At 56.2% G+C, this 26,528-nt stretch overlaps 1 protein-coding gene across 1 annotated transcript; it reads left to right on the top strand.

Annotated features, from left to right (window-relative positions):
- Window positions 1–604: 604 nt before the first annotated feature.
- Window positions 605–25,682, top strand: CPAR01_14686 (uncharacterized protein; the record flags this gene model as incomplete). Its single annotated transcript, XM_060498936.1, has 4 exons — window positions 605–7,340; window positions 7,407–14,614; window positions 14,684–24,034; window positions 24,192–25,682. 4 exons carry the CDS (start codon window positions 605–607, stop codon window positions 25,680–25,682), a joined length of 24,786 nt encoding a protein of 8,261 aa, XP_060342399.1.
- Window positions 25,683–26,528: the final 846 nt, after the last annotated feature.

Below are 26,528 nucleotides of genomic sequence, written 5' to 3'. Positions count from 1 at the left end.
TGCAGCAATTGCCAATTTCACAGGCAGCTCGCCTCACCCTGTTCACCTCGTCTTAGTGGACCGCGACCGCTGGGCGACCCCGCCGCCATCTGAGGTGAGCCCAGCTTCCCCCATGTACTCCCTCCCTACGCAGCATCCGTAAGGTGTGCTGCGCTGCCAGCTGCCTCTCTGAACCAGGAAGGGCCTAGCTCCCAGTCCCCTTTCCCAGCGCCCATCGTCGTCCCAGATTGTGCGTGAGTGTTCCCAAATCCCCAGCCACCCTTTCCCTCCTTGCCTCCCATGGAAGGAAGTCTCTCCCCCCCTTCCACACTTTGAAGGCTTCCCACCCACCCCCCCGCTCAGTCAGTTTTTTGGGGGAACACCCCCGGGATATAGCTTCACGGCCTGTCCCGCTTCGTCCAGTCGCTTATTCCTCAAAAAACAAAACAATAACATCGCCAGATTATTGTCTGCGCACTTCAAAGCACAGAGCCTCATCTTTAATTCACCACACCACCACACAATTCGACACCCCACGCCGTCGAACATTTCCATCATCAAATCGCGCCCGAACCACGAAAGAGCGACAGATGCGCACGACAGCTTTCGATACGCCTTCGCGACCATGATGCGAGATCCGCGTCGCCGGAGCCCAGAGAGCTCTCGGCGGCGAAGAAGAGACCGCCGTGATTCTCGCGAGCAACTCGCCAGCGCTGCCGACGAGAGCGTCGTATCGAGTATTCCTGGTCCATCATCTCGGGCCCCAACACAGCAGCAGCCTTTGCCGTCCGTCTATTCGCCGTCGCAATCGCAATACCCCCAATCCTATACCGAATCTCAGAGATACCCCGAAACCGAGAGATATGCCGCCCCTTCTGAGAGATATCCCGATTCTCAGAGATATGGCGAGCCCCAACGATACCCCCAACCCGACCAGTACCAACATCACCAACACCACCAGCCGCAACAACAGTATCCCCCTTCCGAGGCCTTCGTTCAGCCTCTAGGCTATGGCGAACCCGAACGACATGCCCAACCCCAGCCATACCAAGGAAACCATCAGTCCGAGAGGATGCGCCCGCGAGGCGGCTCCAGTTCTTCCTCGTCCTCCTCAACCTCCTCCTCCATGCTCAACATCTCAGCAAAGAGCCCTAAGTTTGGCGGCATCTTTAATACTTTCTTCAGAGCCCCCTCGGAGCAGCGCAAACGTCGCAGGAGGAAGAAGCAGAAGGCCCGCATTCTCTCCTTTGGCAATTCCTCCTCTTCGTCCGTCAATTCTGACATGGCTTACGGTCGCGGCTACATTGACCGCGACAAGAGTCAGCTTACGAGCCCCAGGCCACAGGGATACGCGAGTCCTTCGTTGTACCGCGCTGAACCGACTGACGCCCACCAACAACAACCGCGGCCCCCGATGCCTCGTGATAAGACCGACGAAGAAATTCTCGAGATTGGACGCCAACTGCAAGACATTGCGCGCAGGCAGAATGAGCATGACCTCAAGTCTGCTTCCAAGTCACGGGCGTCCCAGCTGGCCGGTACCGCGGCTGGTGCCGCAGCCGCAGCCGCCGCCTTCAGCCATTTCCGTAGTAAGAGTAAGAGCGACACCAAGACCAGAGGATCTGGCACTTCTAAACCTAATGAAAACGCTTCCTCCTCGGACGATGACTGGGAATCGGCGTCTGAAGATGAGTCTACTACTACGGATGATTCCGACAACGGCCTGGCGTATGGCTCCTCCATCAAGCCGTCCAAGTCGGCAAGAATTTCAAACGAGCCTCCGGAGCAGATCAAGCCACCCTCGCGGAGGAGTACCATTGTGGACCCACGCCTCTTCGGTCCCGTAAACTCTCTTCGCGGCGCCGTAAAAAGCCCATGCGGCTTTGGCGAAGAAGACCCCCGGTCCGCTGGCTCTTCCCGGCGCCACCACGAAGAGACGGTAGCGCAGGTCGAATCGCCCAAGACTGGGAAACAACCGATGCAGCGTATATACCCCGTGCCGACCTCAGACCCGGACAAGTTTGACTACGACCGTAGCTCTGTAACCTCATCCCGCCAGGATGTCCCTCAACGTGCCCGGCCCGACCCAGTCCCCATCCAGCAGCCTATTCCCATTGTCCCTCTCCCGTCCAAGGTGTACGATGCAGAAAGATTCGAGGAGGAGGAGCGCCGGAACTCTAAGCAGCCCCGCCAGCCGCCCAAGGGAAGAAGCGCTGCTGAGAATGCCATCGCTGGCGTAGGCATTGCCGCTGCGGCTATGGGTGTGACCATGGCTGCTAAACGTAGGGACTCGGGCGAGTATATGGAACGACGAGATGACCGTCGAAGTGAGGTACGGGACCATCATCGGAATGACTTCCGCGATTCCTGGCAAAGCCGTCGTATAGAGGAAGAGCCCGAACGCCCAGTACCAATTGAGCTGGAAGACCGCGATCCTCGTGATCAGAACGACCCCCGCCGGCCCCATAGACGCAACAACGTTGAGATCATCGACGACCGAGACAAGCGTCGGGCTGGCCGTTCTGATCCCGCCTATGAGGCCTTGAAGAAGCCCGACGTCGAGACTGACCCTCGCCCGGAGGTGTACAAGCTGCCCCAGGGTGACGAGATTCGAGTTGAGTACGACCCAAAAGATGACCACCGGCCACGTGAGGAACCAAAGGAACCTCGCAGGGATGACCGTAAGCCGGTGGTGGTCGTGGACGAACGCCGGGATGTGAAGCGGGTAGAGAAGCCGACTGAGGCGCCCCGAGAGAAACATGGGGTGGAGCATCCCGAGGCCCCCAATGCACAAGCCCCTATTGACCCTTTCCAGTTCCAGGTCGCTGATGATGCGTTCCAAACGCCAAAGTACGCCACCCCGAAGAGGCCACTGACTCCCCAGGTCGTGACCGTCGACCGCGAACCCAACTTTGACGATTCTCCGCCGAGGAAGCCCGACTACTCCGAATCCCGAATGAGCCGCAAAGACTCCTTTGAACTCGAGAAGCGTCTGGAGCAGTATCAGCAAGGAGCACGAGACCGTTCCCGGACCCCTGAGCCGCGCCGCCGGAGAGATTCCCTTCAGGAGGAACAGCATGCTGCAAAGTCCATCTACGATGAGGCCAAGCACGCTACCGTGCCTATAGCCGCGGCCGCCATTGCTTCTGCCATCGCCGTCGAAGAGGAGAGATCACGCAAGCATCGCAACGATCATGTGACCGAGGATGGCTCTCGCGACAGATCCCGAACTACCAAGGACGCCATACAGGAAGAGGCCGATCGGTACTACCGTGAGACTGTCATCGCCCGCAAGATCGCCAAGGACGAGATCCGCTCGCGCAGTGCGTCTCCTCATGATGAGTCTGTCGTCGGCAAGTGGCAGGACCACGATGAGGGCCCTGACATCGTTACCATCGTAACACCGCCCGAGATGGATCATCCTCACGACAAGAGCCCGTACGACGCCCCCAACGCCGATGTTCGCATTGATCATGTCATCATCCCCGACGAGCTTTCTCGCTTCCGTCTGCCTCACCGTCAACTCGATCCTGGCGCACAGCCAATCTTCCAGTCTCGCGATCCTTCTGCTGAGCGTGAGCGACCTCTGCTGAACCTCGTCTTACCCACACCCGTTGTTACCCCGCGCCACACGCCCGCCCCTGAAAAGCAAGCGCAGGAACAACCCTCCAGTAGAAGTCAAGAGCCTGTTCAACCACGATCCGTTACTTCAGCTGAGCCACCTTCTTCTGCGACCGCGCCTGCCACAGAAATCGTTTTTGGACCCAGAGGCGAGGTTGTGGAAAGGCCGACAACGCCCACAGCCAAGTCAGTCACTTGGGGCGAGAATGAGACCAAGAGCTTCCAGATCGAGAGCCCAGAGCCTCCAATCAAGGAGCTGTCCAGCACCTCTAGTAAGTCTAAGAAGAAGAAAAAGAAACTGGGCAAGAGTTCACCGTGGGGCATCATTGCTGCGGGCGTTGCCGGTGGAGCTGCTGCGGCTGCAGTCTCTGAAGCCTCTGAAGCCCCCAAGATGCGCGATCCTTTCGAGAGCAAGCCCGAAGAGGAAAGGGAGCGACACAGTCCCCCAGAGTCACCAAAGTCCCGCAGCGTTGAGCCTATATCACCCATCATCGAAGCCGCCCCATCTAAGCTCACCACGTCGTTCGAAGATGACGCAGACTTGCCTCCCGCCCCAGGCCCCAAGCCTTCTAGCCCTCAGACGTCTAGGATGCCTGGCGCCTTTGCAGATGATCTAGAATTTGCCTCTGTGTTGGCGGCTGGTCTTCAAGACACTGGGTTTGATCCCAACATTGTCATCGACAACCCCACCTACATGCGTCGCGACAGCCCACCAGGACAAAGTGAGCCGGCCGTTTACCAGCAGCCGTTCGTCGAGACTGTCACCGACCTGGGCATCTATGGTCCCGATCATACCCATGATGGGCCCACTGCAGGCGACCGCGGCTTTGTCATTGGCGAGGTGCCAGAAACACCAGTCACAGAGAAGGAAATGCACAACGGCCACGCGACCGACTCTCCTCGTGAAAAAGAACGTCGTGACAAGGGCAAGGCTAAGGAGGTGCCATTCATCGAGCAGGAGCCGCCAGTTGAAGAGACTGAACCGTCGAGGAAGCTGAGCAAGAAGGAGAAGCGCAAGCAAAAGGCATCAAAAAGGCAAAGTCTCGACAACGTGCTACCTGAAGAGACGTATGGTGCCCCCGAACCAAGATCACAGCCCGAACCTGCTCCTTCGTCTGCACCGGCCCCTGTCTACGAAAGACCACACGGCTATGATGACGTTCCCGAAGCCACATCACGACCTGAGCCTAATCCATTTGCTCCGATGGATCATGCATACGCCAGATCTCACAGTTACCACGATGTCGCCGAAGCTGCACCACACCCTGCACACGCTCCATACTCGCAAGCAATGCCCGCCTACGCTAGACCTCACAGTTACTATGGCGAGCCTACAACGGCTTACCGAGACCAACCTGCTCCCTACGCAGAGACAGGCCCTTCTTATGAGAGGCCAAGCAGCTATTACGATACCCCTCAAAGCCCGGAAACCGTTGTGGCGCTTGGCCCGAAGACTCGTGGATTTCAAGACGCACCCACCTGGGATTTGCCCACTTCTTCTCTGACAACACACCCTCATGACGAGACTCCCGTCTCTAGAACGGTGGAGTCCGAAGCTGCCCTAACAGACCCTGAAGCCTCCACATCGGCGAAAACAAGAAAGAAGGACAAAAAGAAGAAGAGTCGTGGCTCGAGATCTGAAATCATTGTCACATATGACGATGATGAGCCAGAAACTCAAGAGCCATCTTCTTACAACGAGCCGAGCACGTCCCGCGAGAAATTGCCCGAGAGGGATTCATACCGCTCTACCGAACCCCAAGAGGCCGGCGACGACGCATGGGATGAGCATGCGAAGAAGAAGAAGTCCAAGAAATCCAAGCAGAGCTCAGACGAATGGACAGACGTCGACAAACAGAGCGATTACACCGCGACCCCAACCGTCGAACGAAGCAGCACTCGCGACGATCTTGAAGACTGGGACGACCTCCCGGCCAAGTCTCAGCGGGACCGTTCCAAGTTCGAAGAGCGAGATGTGAGCTCTGTAGTATCTGACCCATCGAGCAGGCGAGACAAGTCCGAGCGCCGTTCCAAGAGTAGCCGGATTGACGACCGCGACGTGAGCTCAGTTGTCTCTGATCCTGCGAGCCGCCGCGACAAGTCAGATCGTCGATCCCGGAGCAGCCGATACGAGGACGCAGACACCAGTTCGGTGGTCTCTGACCCCTCAAGCCGGCGTGAAAAATCCGATCGCCGGTCCCGCAGCAGTCGCTTCGATGATAGGGATGCTAGTTCAGTTGTGTCCGATCCCGCCACACGGAGCGAAAAGTCAGAACGTCGTTCCAAGAGTCGCCGTGAGGACGATCGAGACGCAGCTTCCGTAACCTCTGACCGTTCGTCTCGTCGTGAGAAGTCTGACCGACACTCGAATGGAACTCGCTACGACGACGATGCCAAGTCGGTGGTGTCGGAAAGCTCCGAACGTAAGAGACGCAGCCGAGACGACAAGAAGAGTCCCAAGGAAGATGAGAAACGCAGTAGCGGCTTCTTTAACAACCTGTTTGGAAACAGAAGCAGCAAGGATGTTTCCAGCAAGGACGAGAAGTCGTCTTTTTTAGATAATGCCGGCACCCTTGGCGCGGGTGCCGGCTTGGCGAGCGCCGTGGCAGCTTTGGGCTCCATGATGTCCCGCTCCAACGCCACCGAACCGCAGTTGGAAGAGTCGTCAGATGCTCTTCGAGATCGCGAGAGATCCGCCAGTCCCCCGCGAGACCTAGACATCGTCGACCCTGAGATCGTGCCGCGGACTATTAGACCTGCCATCGACCCTCAGTACGGAGATTTCCTCCCCCTGCCACCCAGCCCAATGCCGCCCAGCACTCCTGGCTCTCCCACCCAGACAGACTTGGATGAACTTCCTGCCCTGCCCGACAGCCGGCCGGAGACACCACCGGAGGAGCGGAGGCGTCAGCACGAGACCAAGACGCCAAAGACACACGCCCGCAAGCGTAGCAACATGGAGACACCGATCAGAAGCCCGAGTCAGACAGCCGTACCCTTCAAGCTGCGACTGGGGCAGAGGTCGACACCTTCGTCTCCAGGTACCTTCGGAGTCTCGCCTGTCACCTCGCCAGCGGTGCCGACGTTCCCCGAGACCACACACATCACCCCTCCTCATCCCGCTTCCCTGTCCAGGCGCCCCTCGAGGCCCATCTCGTGGGAGAACAGTCGCGAGATCAAGCCCCTCTACCTGCTTGAACAGGCTCGTCAGGAATCCGCAGCTCAGTCAATGGAGCCACCCATTGATTTCCCAGAGCTGCCTCCAAGCGAGCCGTCATCGCGGGAATCTCCTGCACCAGAATTCACCCTGCGTGATGAGGATGTGAATTACTTCCATCAGCTTCAGGCATCGCCCTTTGAGCCTGACCTTCGTCTTGACACGGATATGTCGCGCTATCCTGAACAAACAACGCGCCGTTTCAGCTCGCAGGAAACCACTCCGAAGGCAGAGCACGCAGTCCAGCATGCCGGTGCCATGTTTGATGCGGCATCACCTGGCTTTCCCCCGTCTGCAGATACCGCCAGGGGGTTGGACTTGTCAGAGCATGAGCTAGAGAAGCTGCCCGCACTTCCTGCTAGCCCTATGACATCCCCGGCAACGGCCATTGCCAGTCCTACTCACCGTTCGAACATTCCGGAGTTCAAGTCAGGGCAGTTACCTGCTCTACCCGACAGTCCCGTGACACACGCAACTGAGATGCCCGAACCGGAACAAGTCGAGACGACGTCCAAAGAAAGAAGTTCGTATCTCCTACACATGACGCCCCCATCAATCATCAAAAATCTAATGGATCGTGACACACCAGACACACCATCAAGCCCTACACTGAACCGATCGCGCGATGTTGCCGCCAATTTGACCGAGATTGACCATGACGGCCACTCCCGCGATGATGCTATTGGCGCTCTACTGGGAGGTGCCGCGGCTGGTCTGGGAGCTGCGTATCTCGTAGACCGTCTCAAGTCTCACGACAAGTCAACAGAGATTGGTCGAGACGGAAAGACTTTGGATGCTCCCGAACCAGCGGAATTACCCATAATCGAAGGCAGGATGTCCAAGAAAGACAAGAAGAAGAAGAAGAAGGGCAAGGGCGCGTCAGTCGATGGCATTGTCCTCCCTTCTGATGGGCCTACTTCTTCTGCTCTTACGCCAGATGTCGAAGAAGCGTTGGTGTCAGCGGAGCACCTCGCAATTGACTCCACCGACAAGGACTTCTTGCCATCAATCGATCAGACTCGCGCCATGCCAACCGAGGAGCCAGTTCACGCCTCAACTAGCAACACTATTGACGTTGCGCCAGTCGACAGATCTGTGGGGCCCTTGGCCGAGATTCCCTCAGTCGCTGTCTCCTCGAACGATGAGATTAATTTGGATGTTTTGCCACCGCTTCCTGCTGCGTCTGCCGACGAGCATGCGCTTCTCTCAGCCGATTTTGGTCCCTCAATTGATCGCGCCGATGACCCGCTGCTTTTAACTCAAGATACTCCGCCTGTGGAGCCCACTGTTCAGGCACCCCATGCAGTCGAGGACCTTCCAGCTGTGCTTGATGGCAGGCATCACGCCGGCAAATCTGTCGCGGAGGACGTACTTGTGGATCGCAGTGCTCTGGTCGAAGATGTCGCTCCCGAAACCGTTACATCTGAGCCTTTGCTCGAGGACGACGCGTCTGACAAGAAGCTCTCCAAGAAGGAGAGAAAAAAGCAACTCAAGATCAAGAAGGCTTGGGAGCAGGCTCAGGCCGAGATGCAGGAGCTTGAACGATCTGCCGAGCCGACTGAACAGAACAGCAAAGCTGCCTCCGAAGCAGACACAACACCGCAGCCCGCCCTCGCGCCTGTGTTTGAACAGACCGCGGAGACAACTGAAGCCGAGCGAGCCGCGGGTATCCCGCTACCCGAGGTCTCGGATAAGGTGTTCGAAGCTCCCCTGGAGTCCCTAGCTGACGTTCAGCCCACGCCCAAGCCGGAGATTGCTATCGAAACAAAGGCACCGTCCACTTTCCTACCCGCTATTGAACAAGCGGCGGCTATCCCTCTCCCTGATGCCTCAGACGAAGCCTTTGATGCTCCTCTTGACTCCTTGGCCTCTATCGAGCACCAGCCTGACACCGCTCTCGACGCGAAGGCCCTGCCGACTTCTTTGCCAATCCTTGAACATGCTGCGGAGATCCGCGAGATCGAGCAAGCTTCAGCTGAACCGCTCTCTGAGAAGGTTGAAGACATGTCTCAGTCGAATATCAAGGAGGTGCCTGAAGAACCGGCCAAGGTCGAGGAGCAAGTCAAGATCGAGGAGGTGCCCAAAAGTGAAGAGGATCTCTTTGCTGGCTTGAGCAAGAAGCAGAAAAAAAAGAAGATGGCAGCAATGGCAGCTGCTACTGCCGCGGCCGCGGCTGCCGCTAGTGTAACCAACGAAGCTGACTCTTCTGAAGCCAAGGAACCCCTCGTCTCCTTAAGTCCCCTTCCGGAAGCCGTCTCGGAGCCGCCAATTGATGCTGAGAAGGCAACGAAGACCACCACGGAAGCGGAAACAGCTGCAAGTGTTCCTCTTCCTGAGATCTCGAAACCTGTCCCAGAGACCTCTCCCGAGACTAGAGAATCTCTTGGACCAGACAATGCCCCCAAGGAGAAGGAGTTTTCCGATGTCGAGCTTGCCATTGCTGTTCCACTACCTGAGAATGTCGCTGAGTCGCTCGAACCGGAGGTTGAGCAGGCTCAGCCCGAACAGCAGACTGAGGTCGACGTGGACCCATTTGCTGGCCTGAGTAACAAGCAGAAGAAGAAAAAGAAGGCTGAGATGAAGGCTGCAGCCGTCGCCGCCGCCGCAGTTCCGCCTCTTGAGCATGCCAACGAGTCGCTCGAACCGGAGACGTCTCTCAAGCCAGTCGATGCCCCAAAGGAGAAGGAGTCTCCTGATGCCGAGCTCGCTGCTGCCATTCCACTACCCGAGCATGTCGACGACTTGCTTGAACCAGAGGTTGAAGAGGCCAAGCCCGAAGAAAAGCAAGAGCATGTCAAGGAGCTGCTTGACCCTGAATTCGGACAAGCCAAACCTGAAGAGCAGCCCGAGGTTGAGGTGGACCCCTTTGCTGGCTTGAGCAACAAGCAGAAGAAGAAAAAGAAAGCCGAGATGAAGGCGGCCGCCGAGGCTGCTGAGGCTGCCGCCGCTATTGCCGCCACCGAAGCAGCCGAGGCTACTGCTGTTGACGCCGCCACTGTTCCACTTCCTGAGCATGTGGACGAATCACTAGCATTGGAGGCTGAACATCCGAAGACCGAAGAGCGACCCAAGGTCGAGTACAAACCAGTGGTCGAGGAGAAGCCAGTGACCGTGGAGAAGTCAGCGATCGAGGAGAAGCCGATGGAGGAGGTGGATCCCTTTGCTGGCCTCAGCAACAAACAGAAGAAAAAGAAGATGGCCAAGATGAAGGCGGCCGCAGAGGCCGCAGAGGCTGTTGCCACTAATGCCGCCTCCGAAGTTGCCGCCGCCGCCGTTCCAATTCCTGACGAGCATGTCAACGAATCACTTGAATTGGAGGCTGGACGGCCTAAACCTGAGGAGCAGCTCGAGGTCGAGGAGAAACCCGTGGTCGAAGAGAAGTCGATGGATGATGTGGACCCCTTCGCCGGCCTCAGCAATAAACAGAAGAAAAAGAAGAAGGCCGAGATGAAGGCGGCCGCTGATGCTGCTGAACCCGCTGAGGTCAGCAGAGAAGTGGAAGTCGAACAGCCCACCGCCGCATCACCGACGCAACCCATCGAAGAGAGCAATCTAGTCGCCGAAGCAACTGCTACTCCTGAAACCAGCATCTCTCAAGCTAAGGAGGCCATTGAGCTTGAGCAGCCTGCAACCACTTCTCTCGCAGACGTCGAGGAGAAGAAGCCTGAAACAGAGCCGGAGCAGCTCAAGGCAGAGGAAGATCCGCTTGCAGGTTTGAGCAAGAAGCAGAGGAAGAAGAAACTGGCTGAGATGGCTGCTGCTGCTGAGGCTGCCGCTCAAGCTAGCGCTGGTCAAGCCAGCGAGACTCTCAAGGCGTCAGAAGTCCTTCCCGAGCCTTCTCTGGCACCCTCTGTCAATGTTCAGGAGGCCAAGGACACGGATGAAGCTGAACAGCTGCCGGCACTTCCCGTCACGGAGGAGCCGGTTCCCGCCCCCGCCCTAGATGCGGCCCAAGAACCTTTGCCTGATGTCAACAATTCCAAGGAGGAAGTCGAGACTGACTTGCCTGCTTCACCTCTGGTTCCTGACACTAAGAAGGGTAAAAAGAAGAAGAAGAGCAAGAAGTCTTTGGATGCGACAAACGAAACCCTTCTATCTACTTCAGCCCTCGAGCCCTCAACTGTTTCTTCTCAACAAGACACTCCTACATTGGACATCGAAGCAAGGTCGCTTGGCACCACTAATGATGTTACATCCTTGCAACAAGAGTCCGCCCCTGAGGCGCCAGAAGCCAAGTCCGCTGAAATCCAGCAAAGCCTCCCTGACCAGCGACTCGATATCCGCGGCCCCCAAGAAAAGCTCGACACACCATCGGAATCACTGCCGCCCCTCTCCGAATCTAACGACAAGTCACTCGGTCCATCTGACAGCTTGGCTGAGCAGCAGGTTGCAACTGTTGACCAAGACATCAAGCCTGCCGACACCGACGTGGCGGCTATTGAAGAGACTCAGCCTGTACCTCTAGCACCAGAAGAAAGCCTGGCCACGCTTGAAGACGACCCCTGGCAGCTAGACGAGGACCCATGGCAACAGCAACCTTCAGTCTTTGGCCAAGATATTTCTGCTTCAAAGAGCGACGAGGTTTCGCAGCCACCGGCCGCTGATCAAATCATCGATGACACCCCGGTTGAACCGCTTGAGGCAGAGGTCCCAGCTGAAGCCGAGTCTACTTCCTTGTCCAAGAAGCAGAAGAAGAAGCTGAAGAAGTCCAAGAAGGACCAGACCGCCGAAGCTTTGAACGAACCTGAAGCAAAGCCTTCTTCCACCGAAACAGATGCAAGCACACAACCTTCTGCTGCGGAAGTGGACTTGGTACCGACCGATAACGACACTTCTCTAGCTGTCTCCGCAGAACCTGCTGTCGAGAACGCAATAGTCGAAGCGCCCGTCGCAAAAGCATTGGAGGAGACGTCCGTCTTACCCGATACTGAACCAGATGCTACCACCATTCCTCTACCTGAGGATGATACCGACTTCGTTGAGCAGATCCCCCGACAAACTGTTGCCGAAGTGGATGTTGCAGGAGTGCCTCTTCCCGAAGACGCTGCCGAGAAGACCGATGTATCTGAACCAGCTCCGACTGAGAAGGATGCAGCTGCAATCCCCCTTCCGGAGGATATTACCGAGAAAGCCTCCATTCTTGCCCCTGAAACTTCTGACAATGTGCCAGCCATTGTTGACAACGCGATGGCAACTTCTGAGCCTAGTCTCACGGAGCCGCCACCGGCTGAGCCCATTCAGCCTGATGCATCTGGCAAGAAAAAGAAAAAGAAGAAGAAGGGCAAGGGTGCTTCGCTGTCGCAGCTGGATGACGTGATGTCGTCTGAGTCGACTCCCCTCCAGTCCCCAGGCGTTCAGACTCCTACCACTGAAGCTCCTACCAACAAGGCTCCCATCAATGAGCCTGCTGCTACCGATGCCCTTATTGGCGAAGGTCCCGCCATCGACACCCCGGCGTTCGATGCTTGGGGAATCGAGAGCCCTGCTCCCGAGTACTTTGCTAAAGCTTCTGCCATTGATACTCCCTCTGTCGAGACTCCTTCCGTCGAGACTCCTGCCGTTGAGACCCCTGCCGTTGAGACTCCTGCCGTTGAGACTTCTATCGAGACTCCGGCTGCTGAGACTCCGGTCGTTGAGACTCCGGTTGTTGAGACCCCGGAGGTTGAGACTTCGACAGCGGCGGCAGAAGCGCCCGTATCGAATGTCTCAACTACAGACGCACTGGCTGAAGACCCGTCCAGCCAGAAAACCGTCACCGATACCGACGCTTCTGAAGCCATTCCTGTGGACGCACATCACCCAGAAGACACCAACCTTCAGACGGCCCCAGTCACGGCGGACACTCTCGAGGCCCCTACACCTTCTTCGCCTTCTACTGAGCAACAGCAAGATTCAGCTCCGACCGAGGAGACTTCTAAGTCACTTAAAAAGTCGAAGAAACAGAAGAAGAAGGACAAGAAAGCACCCGAAGATAATGTCCAGGTGCCAAGCATCAACGAAGAGCTCCCTGCCGAACCCGCAAAGGGTACTTCATCCAATGCAACGATCGATGAGAAGTCCTCTGCGACTGACGCGCAGAAAGCCGATCAATCGCAGGAAATTGATATCAAGCCGACAGATTTCGCTGTAGAGGAGGCAACTCAAGTGGAACCTCAAACGCCAACAATGACCGAAAGCCAGGATGAGGCTTTCCTCACACCTCCGCAAGGGCCTGCGACTCCCATTAGCCCAGACGAGGTTTTCGAGAATGCTTCCCAGGAGCCGACACTTGTTGACAGCCAAGTTGACTCGCTTGAGTCCAAACCGCAAGAAACCTTCGCCGAGGACCAGCAGGATCGTGGTCCGGAGTCTCCAATTGAACCCGAAGCAGCATCATCCAAGAAGAGCAAGAAGAAGGCCAAGAAGGCTGCTGCAGCCGCCGCAGCAGCTGTCGCTGCCGCCATAACATTGGAGCCGGCCGTTGAGGACGCTACCAAGGATTCGGACAAGAAGGATACTAAGGACGAGACGGTCACGGACGAGTCAATCACAGACAAGACGGTCACAGACGTTGAAAACTCGAACACGACCATTTCAGACAAGATTGGGGAGATGGAGCAATCATCGCAAGAACCCACCGCGAGCGGAGAATTCGCTACGGACAGCAAGATTTCAGAGGAGGCAGACCCAGGACCAACTGTTACCAAAAAGGGAAAGAAGAAGAAGAAGGGCAAGAAGTCTTCCACCCTGGACCCGGAGAGTACCCTCGAAAACTCGGCAGATGTAGCGAATACAAGAGAACAGTCCGCTTATTTGACCTCTCCATCGGGAGAGCCTAGCAGTGACGAAATCCCCTTCCCGCAAGCAGACACGCCGACAGAGGCTGAGTGGCCGACTGCTACAACTGCGGGCAAGAAGAAGAGGAAATCCGTGACCTGGGCACCTGAACTGGAGTCTTTCTCGACCTTTGTTGAACCTAAGCCTGAAATGCCTCATGAAGGCGACGGTGGCTTGGACACGACAAGCAACATCGAACGCGACTCCATATCTGAGGTATCTTCCACTGTCGAGCCAAGCTCGGCTCAGGATGCGTCAAGGGCAGGGGAGTTGCCCGAAGCAGGCAGTCCAGGCGATGTTCCGACCTCGCAAGGTTTAGACGAGGATGTCGACCAACAAACAGCCACAGTTGTGGCGGAGAAGGATCTCGACTCTGATGGCCAAGCACAGATGCACCCTGCAGGCGAGCCCAGTGAGGAGGCCCTGCCCACACTGCAAGACACAACCGCGACCCCCAGCGATGATGTTCCGTCATCTCCTGGGCTGAACACAAGCACGCGGGGAGTTGCAGGCAAGCCAATGGATTCTCTGACCCGGGAGCCTTCAACGCCTGCCTTTTCCAGTGAAGGCGGCGCTGAAGTGGCCAACGAGAAGGGCGGTGAGACATTAGAGCGGGAGCACGAGGTAGACGCGGAGCAGGTGGCTAGGGCTCAGGCTGGTGCAACATCGGACCCCGAAGCTGCGGGCCGCCCTGACACCATTGACGAACCATCAGCGGGATCCAACGCTCAAACGGGAGAGGTCGGCAGCCAGGACCCCGGCCTGCATGCGGGTGTGGAGCCGATTGACGACAAATCACTGGAGAACACGCAAAACAGGCGGATAGCGGATGACCAAGCCGTGGGACCGGCCCTCACCGACTCGGCCCTGGAGCTTCTGGAGGCTGGAGACCCACTTCAACCCCCGGTCACAGCCTTGGCGAACCAAGACACAAACACGGCGATCCCCCAACCTCTAGGACAGGGCACACAGGAGGGACAGGTACCCAGTCAGACATCATTGGAGGTTGGCAAAAAATCTGACGCGGGGATTACTGACTCTACTGCCGAGACCGAGACCCTTCTGCAAGACGTTCAACAACTAGACAAAATTTCAGACGTCGAAAAGAAGGAAGAAGAAAAGAAGAACCAGAGAGACGAATTCGATTCTCTCGCCGCCAATGTTGGATTCCCGGGTCAGTCAGATCTATCGGAATCTTTGGGTCAACCGATCTTGCCGGAGCCGCAAATAGAGCCGCTTTCGGAGACTCTTCCCGGCCTTGAACCAACAGGGGACCCGAGTACCACTCACGACCCCGAACAGACCGAAACACAAGTCGGTCAGGAAGACGACGTTGGTTCTGAGCCCTCAAGCTCGAGCAAGATGTCCAAGAAGGAAAAGAAGAACAGCAAGAAGAAGACCAAGGCTGCAACATCTGAACCAATTCCTCAGGATGATGTCCAAAATCTCAAGTCACCGATTGTGGAAGATGGAGCCCCGGCTGTCAGGGCCGTTGACGAATCAGTCCAAGCACCGGAGCAGGCGGGGCCGAATGTCACGGACGCCCCGGAAGCAACCGCCGTAAGAGAAGCAATCGAGGCTGGCGAGGATGAATGGGCAATTCAACCAGCTGGCAAGAAGAGTAAAAAAGACAAAAAGAAAAAGGCTGCAGCTCAGGCATCTGCTGCAGTGGAAGAGCAGAGCACTGAGCCTTCGCCTGCGCCTGAAACGCGCGAGATTCCCACCGAGCCTGAAGCGCCTTTACAGTCTTCAGTAGACCAAGCCTCCAAGGGTAATGATGCTGGCGACCACAAGTCAACAGAGGAGTCTGCGGACACCCCGGAGAGCGCAGAGCCCAAGCAAAGTGAAGAGGTTCGGGCCCCGGCGGAAAGCACATCAGACGAAGTTCAAAGTTCACCACAGCCAACGACAAATGATGAGCTGCCGGCCGAACCAGCAGAGGCCGACATCAATGACTTTGAGCCGACGAAGAAGAGCAAGAAGGACAAGAAAAAGAAGAAGAAGCAGCAAAGTCTTTCATTGGACGATAGCCAGGAACTCCCTCAACTGGAGACTCCGCTAGAGAAATCTTCCTCTGCTTCACCTGACAACGCCCCTTTGCTTGGCGACGCAGCACAAATTCCATCTGAAGATGTGCAAGCTTCATCAGAGCCAGAGTCCAAAGGCCCGCTAAAGGCCGGTGCTCAGGACCTCTCGACTTCGAAGTCTGAGGAAGAACCACCGACCCAGGACTCACCAGCAACTTTGCAGCCTACCAACCTGGAAGCAGGAGCCTCCTCTGCCCCTATGGCTGGAGTATCCGAAGTCAAGCAGGAACTGCCATCAGAGCCTTCCGGCCAGACTGATCCTTCTCCAGCACCGCTCGAGACACCTGCAGACAACACCACTCCACTTGCAGAGGAAGAGTTCCCAGCTGTCACCAAGAAGTCCAAGAAGGATAAGAAGAAGAAGAACAGTCTTGCTTCCGACACCCAAGATGAGCCGCCAGCCACGCCGGAAGCGCAGCTCGTGGCAAAGGAGATTGACCTATTAGAAGCACCGCAGAATTCTGAGCCACTAGCAATGCCTGCCGTCACGCAGGCCGCAGAGGAGCCAAACCCCCAAGCCGTGGAGGAGGTGGCTACTCCACCAGAGACAGCGGCGAACACCGAGTCACCAACCGTTGTATCCGAAGATCCCATCTCTAAGAACCAAACGCCGACTACTGTGGAGGAAGAGCTTACCACCTCGAAGAAATCGAAGAAGGACAAGAAGAGCAAGGACACCGCGCAAGATATTCTAGAGGACTCTCCTGCTCCAGAGGCAGAAAGCACGCCGGAATCGATACCCGCATCGCAGGTGGAGGAAGCTCGCGAAGAAGCCGTCGTTCCTGGTGACGAAGCGATCGCCCAACCGAAGGAACCCGCGGAAGAGCCCATCGTCACGACTGAGCTTCCCGAGCAGCAAAAGGAAGAATCTGTCAAAGTAGAGCCTGAGCAAGACAAGGGTATCGAAGAGACGGCGCCTCTGGAATCGGAGCAGTCTAAGGTCGAGGAGGATCCCTTCAAAGGCATGAGCAACAAACAGAAGAAAAAGAAGAAAGCAGAGATGGCCGCTGCCGCTGCCGCTCTGGCCGTTGCTCAGGAACCCACGCCTGCCGCCGAGGAACAAACCGCCGACTCCACGCCTGCTACTCTTGAGACCCCACCAGAGGCGCGGCTTACTGAGGAAACCGCTGCCGAGGAACCTTCTGCGCCAGAACCGCAAACTCCAGATGAAGTCAAGAGTATGCCAGAGGTTACGCCGGAGTTGATGAAGTCTGAAGAGGATCCATTCAAGGGTATGAACAAGAAACAAAAGAAGAAGAAGATGGCCGAGATGAAGGCGGCCGCTGAAGCCGCTGAGGCTGCCGCCACTGTCGAAGCTGTCGAGGTCGAGAAGCCCACGGAAGACGAAGCTGCCGCTGAGAAGCTTGTCGAGTCGCACCCCACAGAGGACTTGGTCGCTGAGAGAACCTCCACCGAGGAGGAGCTTACTGGGAGGGAGCCTGCCGTTGAGAAGCCTTCCGATGAGAAGTCTGCCGATGAGATCCCCATCGAGACACATTCCACAGACGACGCGTCCGGACTGGAAACTACCACCGAGGACAAGACGCCTGTCGAAGAGATGACTTCTGACAAGACTACGATCGAGACGCCGACCAAGGAGCAGTCCGCCGTGGAGCCCGAACGCGCGGCGGAACCAGAACTTGTGTCAGAGGCAGTATCAGAGCCAGCCAAGGCAGACGAAGACCCTTTCAAGGGTATGAACAAGAAACAAAAGAAGAAGAAGATGGCCGAGATAGCTGCCGCCGCCAAGGCTGCCGAAGCTGCTGCCGCTGGTGAGGCTGTCTCGGAGGCCCAACAAGTACCTTCTGAGCCTGCTCCAGCCAAGCTCGTCGACGAGGAGCCTATTGTTGAGGAGTCTGCTGCCAAGGAGACTGCAGCTGAGTCGAAGCCCGTGCCCGAACCGGAGCTCGAGCAGCCTCAAGTCGAAGAGGACCCTTTCGCTGGCCTGAGCAAAAAGGAAAAGAAGAAGAAATTGGCTGCAATGGCCGCTGCTGAGGCCGAAGAGAAGGCAGTTGAGCAGATGGTTGGTGAGGACAAGGTTGCCGATAAGATACCTGCAGATGTCGCTCTTGAAGAGACTCCTGCTGAAGCCCCGACTGCCGAGGAGTCGACTCTTGCCGACAAAGCTACCGACGAGAAGGCTGTTGAAGATGTGCCCGTTGCAGAGGTGCCCCAGGTCGAGGCTCAGGTCGAGGAGGAACCCTTCAAGGGCATGAACAAGAAGCAGAAAAAGAAGAAGATGGCTGAGATGGCCGCTGCTGCAGAGTTGGCTGCAGCCACTGCAGTTTCAGAGCTTGCCACTACAAAAGCTCCACAAGTCCCTGTAGAGAAGCCCGAGGAGATGGCAGCTGAGAGCAAGATCGTCGAAGAGACTCCTGCAGAGGCAGCTGCCGAAGAGAAGCCCATCGACAAGTCCGAGCCGGCATCACCCATCGACGAGAAGGACCCTTTCAAGGGCATGAACAAGAAACAGAAGAAGAAGAAGATGGCCGAAATGGCAGCAGCTGCTACTGCTGCAGCCGCCGCCGGGGTCATCGCAGCTGAAGTCAAGGATATCCACCACGACAAGGCTGCAGACGACGAGGCAGACGTCTCATCCGAGCAGCCACCCGCACCTGAAGTAGAGACTGCCGCGACGTCTGAGGATGCTCCTAGGGATGCTAGTCCTGAGCTTCTTGAGGTGAAGGAGGCGTCAGAAAAGCCTGAGAGCCAGATCGATACTTCCGCAATTCCGGATGTCAATGTCGATGACGACTTCCCGATGATCGAGAAGAAGACGAAGAAAGACAAGAAGAAGAAGGGCAAGGCCTTGGAAATCCTTGAGCCTGAATCTGGCCCTTCGCCTGGTATTGCCGCCCAATCAAGCGAACCTGTCGCAGAGCCTTCTATCGAGGCTATTGCTGAGAGCGTCCCGGAGCCTCCGCTGAGCGATCCTACTCTATCCACCGAGGGCATACTTGCCGCAGTAGAGGAGCCTTCTTCGTCAATGCCAAGTGCCACAATCGACCAGTCTGCCGATCAGTCGATGCATCTCGAGAGCCCCAAAGCACCTATCGAGGAGCCTGCCAAAGAGGCCACCGAAACGATGGCAACAGACAAGCCTCTCCTAGATGCCGATGTTGCTGCTGCCGCCGAGGAGTCTTCTAAATCTGTGGAGGATGATTTCTCCCCGAAGCTGTCTAAGAAGGATAAGAAAAAGAAGAAGAAGGGCAAGCTTCAGGACGACTCGGATCGCCCCTCTGGAACGACAACACCCACCGTCTTGGAGCCTTCAGACCACCTTGATGTATCTACTCCTGATGTTCAAGAAGCACCGGCTGCCGCTAGCACCGATGTTCCTGCACCTGACTCAACCGAATCGACCAAAGAAACTTCGGTGGACATCTCGGAACCCCAGGTAGATGCCGTCACTGTAGACGTCAGAGAGACGACAAAGGTAGAAAGCGAGCCTCCTTCTGTTACCAATGAGGCCGAGGAGGTGCACGTGGCCAATGCCGAGTTGCCGACCATTGATACAGATGCTACTTCAGCCCTAGTTGGAGACTATTCCGCTGAAATTCCCGGTGTGGCCCCCGTCGAGACCCCTGTTGAGGCGTCTGCCGAGATTCCAAACATCGACGACGAATTTCCAGCCTTCCAGAAGAAGTCAAAGAAGGACAAGAAAAAGAAGAAGGGCAAGACTCAGGACGACATTGAGATCACATCGGGAGCTGCCACTCCAGCTGATGCACTCGAAGCTGAGAGGCATCAAATACAGTCGCCCGATATCTCTGTCGAGCCAGTCAAGACTCCTACAGATGCCAACTTCCCCGAGGCAGAGCCAATTTCCACCCCAATTCAAGAGGTGGAGGACCGTTCCGTGGCGGAAATCCTCGCGCCAGCGCCCTCGGCTGAACCGAAGACTGTCATCGATCAAGATTCCATCGCTAAGGACTCCCAACTTCCAATCGACGCACCAGTTGAGGAAGAATGGCCCGAGAACGCGCCCGTCAAGAAATCTAAGGACAAGAAGAAAAAGAAGAAGTCCATGGTCGAGCAGGATTTGGATCTTGCATCTGGAACCGAGACACCGATGGAGACCACCGTTGAAGACAACGAAAAGGAAGTAGCACATATTGATGATGCTATGACTACCGACACGCCCCTGACCTCCGATAGCAAGATGGCCTCAGATGTCCCGCTTGATAAGGCCTCAGTGGAACCGTCACTTGAGGCTGACTCGACACAAGTATCAGCTCCAGAGGTAGCACAGCCTTCGTCATCGCAGGATGTCTCACAAGAACAGCTGGCGGCAGACATACAACAACCTTCTCCTGCGCTCTTGGCCGAGAACCAGCCTGAGCCATCAGCTTCTGTGAAATCAATCGAGCTTAAGCCCGAGAAGACTGCCGAAGAGACAGCGGCTGCCGAGGAGCCTTCAGAGTTCACAGTCAACAAGTCTAAGAAAGACAAGAAGAAGAAGAAGAAGTCTACTACATTGACGGAGCTTGAACCCCCTACTCCAATTGCCGAGGAGCAAGTGGCCACCTTGGAAAACACTGCCACCGATCCCATCGAAAAGCCAAACACCGCAGGATCCATCTGGGAGAGCTCAGCCGTCGAGCCTGTGGAGGGAACGGCCTTGCCTGCTGAGGGGTCAGCCTCAGTGATTCCGGAGACTGAGCCCGCAGCTGTCCACTCCCAGGATGCTCAGCCAAGGCAGTTTGCAGAGTCCGACATGCCAACGACCACTCTGGACCTTGAATCCAAGCCAAAAGGACTGGACAGCCAGTCTGATGCTGCCCCTTCGACTGAGCAAGAATCCATCGCTCCCATCGCAGTTGAGAATTTGCCCGAGGGTGCTTCTGATCAAGTCCGTTCAGTCGAAAGTTCCAACGTCGTGGCCGAGCCAGAGGCCGCAGCTCCTGCTGATCTTGACGATTTCATGCCTGCGAAGAAGAGCAAAAAGGACAAGAAAAAGAAGAAGCGACAGAGCCTGGCATTCGACGACGTCGAACCCGAGTCGCCCCTGGCTTCTGGCACGGCAACACCTAAGCTTGAGTCGACGGAGCAGCAAGAAACCGAGCGAGCTTTCGATCAACAGCCTCTTCCAGCGGAAGATATCTCGACACACGAGGACCATGCTTCGAGCGACAAGCCGGCCTTCACGAGGGATGATCTCGCAACAGACAGATCCCTCGAATCCACTTCAGTGCCTCAACCCCTCCCCACTCTTGACGCCTCAGCTAGCCCCCAAATAATGGACGCCATGACACCTGAACGCCGAGAAGATCTCAACCAAGTTCAGACAATCTCCGAAGATACGCTGGCTACTGAATCTACGCCGCAGCAGGTTGTCGGTGACGAGACGATCCCAGTTGACCAGGTGGATGAAGTCTTGCCTAGCGCTCCAATGGATGTGTCTGAACAGGACGATAAGCGCCCCGTAGAGGCAACGAGCGCACCAGATGTCCGTGAAAGTGCCCTCACGGAGGAACCTGAAGAGACCTTTGTCGTCAAGAAGTCTAAGAAAGACAAGAAAAAGCGCGCCAGCCAGGTGCAGTTTGAGGAGCCGGCCTCGCCCATCCTCGAGACCACCGAAGCTTCTGAGCAAGCCACCTTCGCCGAGCCAGGGCCTGAGGACATCTCTCGGGGGATCGTTCAGGAGCCCGAAGTCATCGACCTTGCACCGCAAGAACCCATTGCGGAGGAGTTCGTCTCCAAGAAGTCTAAGAAGGACAAGAAGAAGGCCAAGAGACTTTCCTTTGCGGATGAGCCAGAAACGATCGTTGAGGAGCAGGCCAGCGCCCCAGTCTTACCTCAAGGCGGCTTCGCCGCACTGGAGACGTCAAAGAACCTCCCGGTCACCGCTGCTGAGACGGATGTTGCGAAGGGCTCTATTTCATTGAAAGACCCAGGTCATCAGACAGCGGCTATGCTCGAACCAGAATTAATGACTGAACCTGTCGCTGCTGGTGATGATGAATGGGACATTCCCGCCGCCAAGAAGTCGAAGAAGAACAAAAAGAGCAAGAAGCAGTCAATTTCACTGGATCGCTCTCCCATCAGCGCCAACTTACAGCCGGAACAAGGAACGATTGTGCCTGGACCTAGCCGAACTGAAGATACGGAAGACACGGTTGAGTATTTCGACAGTGCACCTCGCGAAATCACTCGAAGCCCTTCAGCGCCACCACCTCCAGAAACCGCATCAGCCCTCGAATCACCTGCAGGCATAGTTCCCGAGCCTGTGGGTGTCAATACCACGTCTCCTACTTCGAATAAGTCAGTAGACATCGATCTCACTCCCGCACAGGAGACCAGCAACGTCGTTCATGAACTGCCCTTCGATCAGTCAAACAAACGCAAGAAGATGAAGACGAGAGAGTTGTCCGACACTCTCCTCCCCGAGCCGATTGTCAGCTCTAGAGATGTTGCTGCTGCGTACTTTGATGACCGTGAGACACCAGCAGCGGGCATCAGCAAGGTTGAGGATGAGCTCCCTACCCCGGAAGCTGATACACCCCTTGGAAAAAATATTCCTGGGCACAGCGCGGGCAAAGATGAGCCTCTTCGGGAACCAGAGCCGGCTGCATCCCTTGACATCGCCGCTTCGTACATGGAGCACAAGTATGACCACAAGCCGGATGAATCTGTCCAGCCAATCACACCAGAGAAGAAGGCATCCGAGTCATCAGGCATCGGCGCCGCAGTCGGGGCAGCAGCAATGGCTGCCGGTGCGGCAGTCTTTGCTAGCAAATCGAGCAGCGGTAAGAAGAAGAAGGGAAAGAAGTCGAAGTACGAGGACAAGCGCGCAGCACAAGAGGAAGACATGTTTGATGATCCTTCTCTCTGGGAAGGTGCCGATAGGAAACATGTCAGCGAGATTGCAAGCAAAGAGGTGGAAGACTTTTGGGGCGGCGGCGAGAATACGGCCGATGACCAGCTACCTGAGCAGTCAACAAGAACAAGCATGATGGCGGACGACGTTTTCGGTCCCTCGCTTCAGCAACAGGAGGGCGTCCCCATTGAAGCACAGGAGACTATTGTCTATGAACAAGAGCCCAACGCGTCTCCAGTATCTCAAGGCTTGGTAGAGGACGTATCAAAAGGAAGGTCACAGGAGGAGGAACAGGCTAAGGATGTTCTGAGCCTCACAGCACCGCTCAAGGAGAAGGCTCAAGACGACAACATTGAGAGCCCGATTCTTGGCAAAGAAATCGGAACGGAGCAAGCGAGCGAGCCTGCCAACATCACGACACAACAACGCTCACTGAACCGGGGTACCAGGTCTCCCATGACAAACACCATGGTTAGCGATATGGATGAAGCAGTCGATCGTGGGTTCGAGGCTGAGGCCCGTCGCGATCTATTCGTCGGACGTTCACCAAACAGCCCTGAGCGGACCTTTGAGATGGGCGGTTTCCGGAGTCCGGTGCCGAGCATCTTGCCGCCCGTTCAGGAGGAGGGTCACGATGGAAGCGATATCGAACCTCGATTGCTGTACAGGCCTGCTTCTCGCACAACCACAGGCTCACCTGACCCAACACGAGACAGCGGCTTTGTACCCAGCTCGCCTCACCCTCTCAGAAGGGGAGGTTTCGATAATGAGGAGCAACGAGACAGCGGAGTTCATCTTCGGGATTGGCAGGAACAAAGATCACCAGGCCGCGATGGACAACGGACTCCAGAGTTGAGGTTTCAAAAAAGCGAAAGACGACGATCTAGAGATCTGGAGAGAGTCAAGTCGCCGGAGAAGACCTCACTGATCGAAGGAGAGGCTCGCGATCACCCACTTTCCAGAACACCCGTATTGCGAGAGCCTGCAGGAAGGGAGTTGACTCCAGAGCCGCAGAAGCACAAACGGGGCATCAGCCCAGAGCTTGAGATGCGAAGAAACAAGTACCAGGACCTGGCGTCGGCTGCCTTGGCTGGTGCAGCAATCAGCAGCACAGTCTCGTCACCACGCAGTACTCCGCCACCAGGTAATCGCAGCGTTTCCGACAGGGTAGCACGGCTGCAGTCTCCAGCACCTACAGAGCCTATAGCGCGCAGGTCCATGTCCAACAGCAGCCTGTCACGGCACCGGCGGGCCACTGGGGCGCTAACGCCAGAACCGCTTAAGTTCCGGCCTGAGAGCCCAGGCATCCAACGGTCAGGCACCGCCACCCCGCCTCTTCGCCGGGTCGACAGGCGTGTAAGCGGAGACTTGCGATCCATCAGCCAACGAAGTCAGCTTGACCTCAACAAGGACCCCAAGGACCCGACCAGCTCCTCAAACACCCCCGTCGCCAACGAAGGTCGTGTCCGTACCAAGGACATGGCCGACGTCTTCGTAAGTCACGCACATTTTTTATTCAATTATTTCTCTCTATCTGCTTTATTGCCTCACCGCCTGCGATTCCCAGGTGGTGTTTGTTTTTAGCTGGAAGCGCTTGTGACAGCATCGCTAGCCACCGTCACGACGAACTTTGACTGACCTTCAATCGTAGGATGGATTCGGTGAAGGCCGCATCGGCTCTCCCCGATCGCCTACCCGTCCACACAGCATGCGACGTCGCCAGAGCATGCAAGTCCTCGAGCTCGAGTCCCGCGTCGAACAATTGATGGCGGAGAACCGCATGCTCACAGACGCCCGATCTCAGACCGATACCCACAACAGCAACAGAGCCTCTGGCATTCTGGCAGAGCGCGATGCCGAAATCGACGTTCTCAAGCAATCACTTGAGTTTCTACAAAAGGAGGTTGCCCGATTGACAGAGGTCAACGAGGGCTTGAACAGCGCCAATACCCAGCTTGCTGCCCAACACAATGAGCGTTACCGGTCATTGGAGACCCAGCACTCTGATGCCTCCAGGCAATTAGAGCAAGCGCGCACCGAGCATAACCACTTCCAGGAGTCACTGCTCCAAAAGGATGCCGAGATTGGCCGCCTACGCTCTGAGCTCGATGCGGCCAAGGACAAGATCCGACAGATGCAGCGCCAGATCCTGGCATCCAAGGGCGCTGACAGCGACTTCCTCAATGTCAAGGATGTCGACCACTTTGACCACAGATGTCAGCAGCTCTGCTCTCACGTACAGCAGTGGGTTCTGCGCTTCTCGAAGTTCTCTGACATGCGCGCCTGCCGCAAGACAAACGAGATCAATGACGAAAAGGTCATTGACCGTCTCGACAACGCCATCCTCGATGGCACCGATGTGGACACTTACCTCGGCGACCGTGTCAGGCGCCGAGATGTGTTCATGTCCATGACGATGAACATGATTTGGGAGTTTGTGTTCACTCGCTACCTCTTTGGCATGGACCGCGAGCAGCGACAAAAGCTCAAGTCGCTGGAAAAGCTGCTTACCGAGGTCGGCCCTCCCCCGGCTGTCCGACAATGGCGCGCCGTCACCTTGACGCTGCTCTCTAAACGCCCCAGCTTCAAGCACCAGCGCGACCTCGACACCGAGGCCGTGGTCCAAGCCATCTTCCAAACGCTGTCCAGGGTCCTCCCTCCCCCTTCCAACCTGGAGGACCAAATTCAATCACAGCTGCGCCGTGTGATGCGGGAGGCCGTCGACCTCTCCATCGAGATGCGCACCCAGCGCGCCGAGTACATGATGCTCCCGCCGCTGCAACCAGAGTATGACGCCGACGGCGAGCTCGCCGAGACTGTCACGTTCAACGCGGCGCTCATGAATGAGCGCAGCGCCGACAAGTCTGCTACCAACGAGGCTCTCGAGGCCCAGAGCGCCGTTGTGCGTATCGTCTTGTTCCCGCTCGTCGTCAAGAAGGGCGACGACGGCGGTAACAATGACGACGAGATTGTTGTGTGTCCTGCCCAGGTGCTGGTGGCTCGGCCCAAGGGCAAGTCCGTTAGGCTGTTTACGCCCGGGAGCGACGCTGGCGGTGCGTCGCTCGGCGGGCAGACGGCGGCCACGCACAGCGATCTCAGCATGGGAACTTTCTTGCCCGATCAAGCCTCCAACTTGCGGTAAAGGAGCTTGCACTGGCGATGGATATTATACCTATGTGTGAAAGAGAAGAGAGAAAAAGCAATATACGAAGGGAAAAGATGGGTGTGATATAGATGTAATGGAACGGATGGAGGTCCCGGAGAACGGGTTGTGGGACAGTACATTATATGGGACGATTAAGTACATTGGTTTCAAGGGAAACGGGGATACCAAACAAACAAGAACAAACCCAAGATTACGACGTTTACGAAATATTCTCATTCTGTTCTGGCACATCGGGAGAGGGGACAGAACGGGACGGACGGGCAGGGAAGGGAAGGCTAAAAGAATGGCTTGTGTTGTTTTTTTTCATTTTGGCAGAGTGCACGACGATACCTCTTGGGTTACTATTATTTCATACTTCATATTATTTGATTTCAGTCAATCGAAAAAAGATCCCGTTGCAGTTTGTGCTGTATCAGTCGTTCCCTTTTTGCCCCAACGAGTAGATGCACATTATCGAGTTCCAATGTCAAGTAAACTGTCCTGGTTCAAAGAAATTCTGGCTCGTGTAAGAGATTACTTCTATTACGCACAACCTCATGTAAACACGTCACCTACATCATCCCCCAACTAAACTCCCTCCAGGCATTTCAGTCGTTCATGATGAACTGTTAGTACATCCCCCATTGCTAGTCCTCCTCTATTAACACTCGTGACCAAGGGATGTCTTCCCATTCGTGAAACTTTTCTCCCTCTGTGGAAGACTTCGCCCCCATCAAACTCCGCATTACGCATAAATCAAAACCAAACAGGCGTAAAACAAAATAGCCGTGGTATCGTGGGATCTTTTGAGCTTCAGCAGCCAGAAAGCAGTAGCTTTCCAAC

This window comes from Colletotrichum paranaense (genome assembly GCF_030867605.1).
Source record: "Colletotrichum paranaense strain IMI 384185 chromosome Unknown Scaffold_16.1, whole genome shotgun sequence".
NCBI classification, from domain to species: domain Eukaryota; kingdom Fungi; phylum Ascomycota; class Sordariomycetes; order Glomerellales; family Glomerellaceae; genus Colletotrichum; species Colletotrichum paranaense.
Note: the sequence above shows the minus strand (reverse complement) of the source record. Positions and strands in the feature narration are given on the sequence as shown.